We start from the raw sequence: 10055 nt of genomic DNA, 5'->3' as shown, positions 1-10055 counted from the left end.
GCTCCAGCCTGAGAATACACGTCATTTGAAGCATAGTAGGCAAAGTTCTCATATTAGGATGTTCAAACGGATTTGTCACTTTGGCAGTGTTCTCATTTTATTTTCACTGTGTGTGCATGCATTGTGTATATATATATATATATATATATAGAGAGAGAAAGAGAGAGAGAGAGAGAGAGAGAGAGAGAGAGAGAGAGAGAGAGAGAGAGAGAGAGAGAGAGAGAGAGAGAATTGTTTGTCAGTGATGCACCAAACAAAACAAACAATAATCCGTACATCAACACAAACACACAGATCTAGGGGAAATCCCAGCACCTTACGCCTCTGTAATAATTCACTATGAATGAATGATAAAAACCAAACAGACGAATGTGCCCCCATGCTCCAGTGAACCTCTAAGGAGCTGAGTGGCACAGGGATGGGCTTTTAACTTTTAACTGGGGGATGAAGAAGGGGCTCCCGTTGCGACTGTATTAAATTACCACATCACCGATGCGGCAGCGACTCAAAGCTCCTTGAGATCAGCGGGGAGCCATCATCTCTTCAACAGCTGGGGTGAAATATGGATATTTCCTGCAGCACATACTGGGAGTGTATCGTGTAATTGAAAGATCATATAGCGCACTTTAGCGATCAAGGTTAACTGAAGTATCTACACATTCCAAAACAGGAAAACAGATAAATAGGTCTAACAAAACATTGTAACATGCATATAGAGAAGCATCCTAGCACCATCCCGCTATAATCTTTAAACCGTAACTAACCAAATATCTGCATATATAAAAATATTCACCGTATATCTGCCAGTAACTAGAAAAAGTCTTAACTGGAATGTAGAAAAGAAGGTCTTAGAATCCAATGTTCCCTCGGGCCAGGGAGTAGCCCAGCTTGTTCTGGTTGCCAATGAAAGACATGAGGCCTACATAGGCCTCAACGAGGATGGGCTGATTCAGCTCCAAGACACCGTTGGCCTTCCCAGGAACAGGCTTCAAGGCATGGGCTTTCTGGGCTGCGTCTTTGAGCTGCTCACGGAAATTCTGGATCTGTGGACCAAAGGGGAGAGAGGGTCTCTGTGTCTGCCTATTCTTTTTACTCTAGACTCTAGAGCGATCTTGGCAAATAATTAGGCCATTGCGTCTTCATTCTTCAATAAGCAATGGCATATTCCATCCTCCTCTGATCCATAGCAATTAATCATCTACTTCAAATACACCCCCCCCCCCCCCTCCCCAACAAAAGGTATATAAATAGGGAAATAACCTGAAAAACCAAAATCTCTCTAGTGTAATTTTTTTTTAGAACAGACCAGCTCTGCCATCTAGAGGTCAGCTAGGAGGTGCTGCCCTGGCAGATGCAGATGGAAAAAGGTGTGTGGGAAGAGAGACGGAAGCAGAGGGAGGACTGAGGCAGAGGCCAAGGGGTCAAAGTCGCTGTCAAATCACACGTCTGCTGTGACGCCTAAGTTGTCTGCGCTCAGGGTATTCTTTAAGGGGCCCTGTAAGGCACACCTCTCATTCTCAAGGACCGAGACACCCATTGAGCTGCATTCTTGCTCGATTGGCTTCCGGGTTTTTGCACACTGAGTGTGAGACTATGGTATGACAAAGCGCCCAGCAGCATTAGACGCACTTGTTGAGTATTATTCTTATTATTACCTGTGCCAAGGAGGTAATGTTTCCGCCCCTACCCCTATCCGTTTGTCTGTCTTTTTGGCTGGGGACCCCCGAAAATGCTTTAGCCATGTCCTCCCCCCATCCCACCATCAATACAAATTGGCCACTACAATGTCAATAACCTTAATAATTGAGAAAATACATCACATATATACTAAAACCAGATATAATCATTAAAGGGACACTTCACCCTTTTTGCAAAAAAATATATGTTAATGACATTTAGAAGCTTTAGAACACTTTCCTGGGGGTATTTATGTGTGTAATTTATGGTATTTATGGTTTTAGATATTTTAGATTGTAGCAGTGAGCCTGTTGTCTCTGATGTCATGGACACTGGGCTCACTTCCTTCCTGGACTACACTACATGTCTCAGTAAGACAGCTCTCCCCCCTATCCAGTATCCACAAGGAGGAGCAGTGCACCAAAGAAGTATGGGAATTGTAGTCCAGGAAGGTAGTGAGACCAGTGTCCATGACATCAGAGACAACAGGCTCACTGCTACAATCTAAAATATCTAAAACCACATATTACACACATAAATACCCCCAGGAAAGTGTTCTAAAGCTTCTAAACGTCATTAACATATATTTTTTGCAAAAAGGGTGAAGTGTCCCTTTAAGGAAAGCTTATGCATGCACTATGTGTACTATGTAAACTCTCAATTTCCATTTTCCAGCCAATCCCCCCCCCCCTTTTTTTGTTGAAAATCATCTGGGGACCCCCCAAAATAATTTCAGGACCCCCCCGAGGGGTCGTGAGTGACCCACAGGTTGAGAACCCCTGGTTTGACTGACCGTTTGTCTGTCTGTCTGACTGTCTATCAGTCTATTAGTAGGACTGGATTTGCACCAGACATCATGGAAAGGTTGGTTATGGACCTGATTGACCAAAAGGTTGGTTATGGACCCAATTGACCAAAAACGTGCGTAGCAAAACAAAAAAAAATAATGAAAATGTAAACTTCCAGTTTTTGGAACGTCGCCAAAGGGGACATTGTGGAGTGACATCGGACTCGGATTGGAGTCCCCCACTAACCAGTCAGCACTGGAAGTTCTGCACTCTCCAGAGCACATGTTGTATTATTCTCTTACTGTACCACAGGTACAGTAGAAACCTGATATTTATTCCATGGTACAAGTGAAATGTTATGCTATGCTTGGTTCAAGATACCTCATCTCTTTCCCAACTTCCACAATTTCAGTTTTGTACCAGCATCTTGTTTTATGCAGTTATTCCCAAACAGCATTTCAAAACACTGCATCACCTCTATCGTAGTTTTGTCAAAACAACGAGTTAGGCACTCACCGTGAACACAATGAATGTCGTATTGTCAAACATTACGTTTGGTATAAGTGGTACTGCAAATAAACATGCAGCCCTCAGTTATGGTTAATTACTCCTTTTGATCCGTTATCTGACCGCCAGTTCCAAGGAAAATCATTTCCTTAGGCATGCAGAAGTTACCTGTAACTACACCGACTGGTGACAGAGGAGAAGTCATGAGTCATGTACAACATGTCATGGCAGATACATTACAAATGATGCTGCGGATCAATGCTTTCTGTGTGACTAATCAAACTGTTGCCACACCGTGTTACTGATGGGTCTTTGACTTACATCACAGAGGGTGGTGAAGTTCTCGTTGATGTCCCTCACAGGGTGGTAGGTGAAGGTAATGAAGGGATAGTCTGTGGTGAAAGGGTTCCACCGTGAAGTGAAGGAGGGCTCTCTATTCCGGTCCCAGAAGATCCGCAGTCCCTCTCCTTCCCTCCTGACAAGAACCAAGAGGAAGCAACTACCATTATTATAATTTCATTATGTTTTTAAACCATTTGAATCATCAAGCAATACATTTTTACTTACCATAAAATAAGGTTATAAAAGAACAAAATTATAGTAAATGCTCATAAGTTATGTGAGCTCAAACAAGACATCTTACAATTGCATATGCAACGACAAGCAATTCACTCAAATGTGAATGCTCTGCATATTAGACATTTCTACGTAATACATCAACAGAATAATTGACTGGTTGATTAATTGTTTCTATTTACAGGTGATAACTTAACTTATAGTATATTGCCAATGTCAGAAAGAAATCTTGTATCTCCAGGTTTTATACAAATTTAATCAATGAAAAGTATTAACAAGCGCTAAAATAACTACACTGGATCCATTGGAACAGGTTCATATTTCCTCATTCACTGAAAATAACAGTTTTGGACATACAGTACACGATTTCTGCACGTCATCGACAATGTGTATCGTGTTATCCAGCTATTTGTTAATTAAAGTATTTATGCAGAGTGCTTCATGTAGTCTATTTGCCTACTGACCCCACGGTACCAATGCAAAGTTGCAAACGTCCTGACAAAATATATAATCTTTGTTCAGGGCTCATGCTTTATGTGCACTCACTCTCATGTTTACTAGGATTAGAGGTAATCTACAGTGTGCTCATCATATTTTATTTATTTAGCCGTTCTATCTTTTTGTCATTTATTTAATGACGATGCCCTTGGGTCATATCTCTTTTCAGCCAAATGAAACCTCTGAAGATGAGACTTCCAGTTGGCTTAGAGCAAAAATAGTTCTTAAACCCTGCAGAGTCCCTCTTTGAAATGATGTTGGCATTGGATTGAATCCTGTGAAGGTCTTATACAAAGCTCTATTTACTGTTAGTCAGTGGCGCTCTCGTCTCTGGGTAGAATAAGACTGCCATACTAATCAAAACACAAACATACACAATCATTAAACACTAAAGCTCCATCCCCATACCATTTACCCTATTGTGCAGTATTTACATATAACATAATCTAAAATTGGATAGCCGCAAGAGTATAAGGCTACGTATATGAGATGATTTCCATACCTCCTTAAAATGTGGATTACATCAATTAATGCTTCAAGATATCATATTTCCCTTGGGCGATCATTTGAGCCATGTCAGAACTTGTTTTAGGTGAAGTTAATATTCAAGCGCATTCCTTCACACGCTCACTTACCTTTACACCTGATTGGACAGAAAGAGATGCCTTTCTTTCCACGTTAAAATCCCACATCTCTCTGCGAGTGAGGTGTAGGCTTTTGACTAATGAGACCATGCAAGTAAAACGTTGACGGTTAGACGGAGCCTGGCAGGTGCTTCAGGGAGCTTCTATGCTGCTAACTGAGCATCGATTATGTAGCTGTATGGTATGTATTGATTCCTCAGAGATCATTTTTACCATCATTCGCCCTTTCTTCCCTTACATCAGCCCTATTTAGACATCTTATGACAGTGTTACACGCCAATCTATTCTATATCTTTATAGATCTACAGTCACAATGCATGGGTAGATCGTATTATTTCATATCATTTCAACATTACTGGTCTTGTATCGTACTACATGTTTTTCTCACAGAACGATGTGTGCTCATTTCATTGTGTATAAATCAAGCATCTGAAAAAGTTAATCGGTCCCGAGTGGCAAGGGTATTTTAGCTTTGCATGTCTCATTTTATTTTCCTCCGAACCTTGAGGTCCGGGCTGCTCTTCGGCTCGCTCGAGCCATTGAGTTATAATGTTACTTCCGGCAGTCTTCCGGGTGCTTCAAATTGCCACTGAGCAACTTCCATTGAAATGAATAGCGGGGGGCTATAGCTCCGATCCTCCCTCTATCCTTTATAACTCTATGGTAACAAAGTGGTGCTGTTGAGCTTCACAATGTGCACAGCTGCATGATGGGAAGCTGAGTTTTTAGCAGCCAGCCAGTACAGTACAATACAGTACAGTGACCCCTTGGGGTCTTTATCCAAGGCGATTTACAGAGATTGTGCATTACATTCACACACACACATTCACACACCGATGCCAGTGGAAACCATGCAAGAAGCAATTAGGGAGCAATTAGGGGTTCAGAGTCTTGCTCAAGGACAAGGACACTTCGACACAAACTCTAGGGGAGCCTGGGTTCGAACTGGCAAACCTTGCGGTTCCCATCCGGTCACTCTACCCGTGAGCCACTGCCGCCCCTCAGTACCTCATGAAATGAAGCGATCTTGTTGTCATCAACTATTACAACATTTGGGTGGAGTGAAAGTTTCCTTCAACAGGTTCAACAGGCCCACAGGGCTCTGTATAAGGTGCAATTATTTTTGCTGACATATACAATATATACACAGTAGCTTTGAGTAGATAACTTCAGAAAAGCCTTGCAGCTCAGGTGTGATAGACAACTAAATGGAACCTAATGATCACCCAGGAAATATACTATAGTAATATATAAAAATTATATAAATTGATAATTATTAAATTACTCTCGACAGGGACAACATAAAAAGTTAAAATCATGGTTCGAACTGCTGTAGAAAAAGATGGAATTCAAGCATTTATGTATAATTTCAACAACACCAGCCATATTTCAGTAACTGACTTCACATGAATAGTGATGGTGGAAAGTAGACCCTTTAAGCAGTTACCATTCCTTTAAGAGTGTGCAGCCGAGCTGTGCCCAATGCAAGGTCACATAGTGACAGAGCGATTCCTATATAGTGTTGGGAAAGGGATTGACACGTCAGAATTCTCCAGGACCGACAAACCTCGGGCCTGTGCTTCAAGGGGCACCCTGATCTGCGGACTGATATGATCGAATCTGATTCGTGATGTAACAGGTCGTATCTGCTTTCATATGTGTCTTTGCTGTTCATATGTATATCTCATGACCATTCAATTTGGGATAATTATGGGCAATCAATAAATGCCAGATTGTGTGAATCCATGATTTTAAGTGTACAGCCTGTTTATTGGACTATTAGATAACCCTCTCACAGGATGGCACATCAATAGGAACAGATAACCATGGTTATCTGTAGTAATTGCAAGTAACTGCGCGCGCGCGCGCACGCACGCACGCACACGCACACACACACACACACACACACACACACACACACACACACACACACACACACAGTTCCAGGGAAACTCAAACAAATCTAGATTTTAGTATTACATACAATCTGTGTAAATCCTGTGCATAGTGCATAAGATAAGCATGCACAACCACTGACTCTCTTACACTTCTCAGATTTTAAAGTAATTCCCCAACACTTACATACAGAAAAAACGAAATGTGTTGTTCCACACATTTTTACAGCGTGGCACTGAAAGGGCCAAGACTGCTAGAAGAGAGTCTTGTGAGACAAATCAGGCTGAAACCTAGAGATGCCTGACATCATCCGACAGTACCCACTGACATCATACTGTGTGGAATAGATGACTGACATTATAGACTGTCCACATCTGTCTATGGGCCACATGACGTACCACCCAATCCACATGGAAGCCAAGGCGTTAATAGACCCCAGATAGTAATACATTTTGTCAATGAAAAAGGTCTATCAGCTATGTGACTAAATTGGTTAATCGCAGTATGGTCACTTTCTAATGGTAATTAGCTTGCACTTGTGTGTGTGTGTGTGTGTGTGTCTGTCTGGAGCTCTAGACTAAATTCTCGCAAATCACTGGACCGTTCAACGAAAACCTTTGCAAATACACTGTAGCTTTGCATCTTTTGCATCTGCCTGTGTGAACGCAGCATTAGACTCACAAGTCTAAAGCCACGCCACTAAAGCCACGCCGTTTCTATGTGGATTCCCAGATCTTCATAATAAGACTACCAATCCCAATTTTTTTGTTTGGGTAACAAATTGGCTTATTTTTAATTCATCATTTTAACATTAATAGAAAGATCTGATGGTTTGAATAGATCGTTTACATGACACTGACAAACCTAGTGTCTTCTCCGGAATTGCCACGAGATGGCGAGAATGCACGATCATCAACATCCGGCAGTATTTTGACCCGAGTCACTAGAGTGACTCTCGGGGATGCTAAGCTATATGCTATATTTTTTATAACTAAGTCAAATTAACCTCAAATCAACCCCAAAACATCGCAAAATATCACATTTTTCACAGCGACGCACATAGAGACGGCGCGCTTGCGCGATGGCGCACTATCACGCGGATTTCGTTTTTTGGTAGATTACATCCAACATTAGCGATATTAGCGAAAAAATGCTCATTTTTGCTCCGTTGAACACCAAATAACTGACAGTCAATACATTCCGTTCCTTCCGTATATGGCATGTTTATATTTTTCGATTAATTCCGTAATTTCCGGGTTCCGTAGCCTAGGGGTTAAACAGTTATTAATTGACTGCTTCACCAAAAAATAACAAATACAATAATTAAATCAGTGTGAACAAATAAATGATGACTACTTCCTATAATGAGGATTAGGAGCACCTATTGTTCTAAAGTTCTGTCCCTCTGACATTCTGATGTCCTCATTTCCTCATGTCTAGAACACACCTCGGGCCATAGTGTTTCCTGCCAAGCAGAATTAAACACCTGAGGCTAAACAATAGCACTTGTTGATAATGTCATGGTCCCAGGGAGGGGCTGAATTATAACGCAATTGTGTAACCCTGTTTACACAAGCACTTTCTATATGACAATGCTGCTGCTGAACCCAGTGTGCTGCCTCCTAAAGCCACTGTTGTGCTGAGAGAAAGGGGAGGATAGCAGACTTCACAGTGGCACAAAGGCAAAAGCCCAGGCTAAAAAGACTGATTATATGTCACTGAGAGGGGGGCAAAGATGGGGGGGGTGGTTTGTATACATTTCCCTTTGTGAGAGCACTGCGTTATTGCCCTTGTATAAATGGGGATATAAAAAAAAGCTTTGGAGAATTCCACAGGTAAGCTATCACTAGGAGGGGGACCGGCCCAGACAGGCAGAGCAGGGCTGGGCTTTCCAGCCAGAGGCCTTGGATGTCTTCTGTGTTTATACGTACGGCAGAGCTGAGCTTTTTGGACTTTCACTGAGCCCTGCGTCCTCATGAAGGTCATGTCAACAGAGAGACAAAAAAGTAACTAACCACTCCTCAGTCCAGGTTAACCACACCAAATCTCAAGTGGGCAATATTTAGGACAGTCAAAAACCTCTCAAGCTACTCATATGAGTGAGCTGTCCCAGTTGCACGATCAAATGAAGGGTCAAGTTGTGAAAATCCACCTCCTTCCATGAGTCATCGGGCGGTGTGAATGCAAAAGGCGCATCTCATGAGGCACTGTATTCTTAGTTAAGCTTTAGGGCAAATCACTAGAAATTCCTTTGCCTTGCTGCTGAGGGGCTCGGACTCATAAGTCAACACACAAGATAAATATCAGGGCCAGCTCCAGTTGTCATGGCAAGTGTCCCACACTGTCTGACAGCCAACGAACAGATCCTCTGATTGCTCAATAGAGCCTGCAAGACTTTCAGTAATTCAACCATGGAGCCAGCGAACACGCTGGTCTACGATTTCCAGTTAATATGATCTACATAAAAGGATTAAAGACATAGATAATGGGGGAGGTAGGTGGTGGGGTGGTTGACGGGCTAGAAAAGGTAAGAAAGAGCCACAGAAAAGGTGAGCAACTTTTACCACAACATACCATAAAACTTCATAAAAATTATGATTATGATAATGTTTTGGCAACTGGTAAAATGAAAAGGCTAAATGCCTGGCCCAAAACACTATTAAAAGACTATAAAGTTGCGCATGTAACATGAGTGAATGAAGAAATTAGGAAAGTAAAAGTCACATAAAGTACCATATCTGCAAAAATATCACGGTGCATACTGCATAATGTACAGTATATGTGTATGCATTTATTTATTTAGTTTTAATACTGTGGTATTATACAATATACTGACTCAATGACAATATCTTCACTATTAGAAAACATTTGCACCTCTTTTGAAACTGAGATATGAGAGATATGATATGAGATATGATATGAGATATGATTTCAAAGTAGAGAACATTTCATGTCAGTTGTAGGACTATAGAGAACTGAGACATGGGATCTTTAGGTTGACGTACAGACAAAACAAACGTGTCCCCAGCCGTGTCTTGCATCGAGCCGGTTATTTTGGTTGATTAGGCACTCAAGTTTGCTATTGCAACTTGATCCAAGTTAAGACTGGTGAGTATTAACAGACACATATACTATGCAGTGCTGACACAGGACACAAACTGATGCCAGTGTATCAGTTGAAGTGTATCAGTTGAATATATCGGTGTATATACATTACAATTAAAGGTAATTTAAAGAGAGAGAACAACCTGCTTACTTTCCTCAATGAGTGACCCCAGAAGCCCTACTTTAAGATCAGTTCAGTAATGATATATGATTATGTCAAATTAAATATGTCCACATGCAAGTATGACTTGTGCCTTAGCGCAGTTGTAAGTTCTGACACACAGATCACTAATTTCAGGGAAAGTACCCAAGGCAGCAGTGATCAGATTGCGCTGTGCACAGTGCGCCCTCTGCTGTTTGATTT

General features: G+C 41.6%; 1 protein-coding gene across 1 annotated transcript in view; it reads right to left on the bottom strand.

Moving 5' to 3' along the window:
• Positions 1-464: 464 nt before the first annotated feature.
• tprg1 (tumor protein p63 regulated 1) overlaps positions 465-10055 on the bottom strand; it is a 32291-nt gene continuing 22700 nt past the window's right edge. The window contains exons 6-8 of the mRNA XM_080770144.1: positions 3294-3447; positions 828-1043; positions 465-585 (exon numbers count right to left, since the gene is read on the bottom strand). Of these exons, the coding sequence (XP_080626270.1) occupies positions 849-1043; positions 3294-3447 (349 nt within the window). The 3' untranslated portion in view covers positions 465-585; positions 828-848. The remainder of the gene's footprint in view (positions 586-827; positions 1044-3293; positions 3448-10055) is intronic.

Source organism: Protomyctophum bolini (genome assembly GCF_963924005.1).
Source record: "Protomyctophum bolini genome assembly, chromosome: 8".
NCBI lineage: Eukaryota > Metazoa > Chordata > Actinopteri > Myctophiformes > Myctophidae > Protomyctophum > Protomyctophum bolini.
Note: the sequence above shows the minus strand (reverse complement) of the source record. Positions and strands in the feature narration are given on the sequence as shown.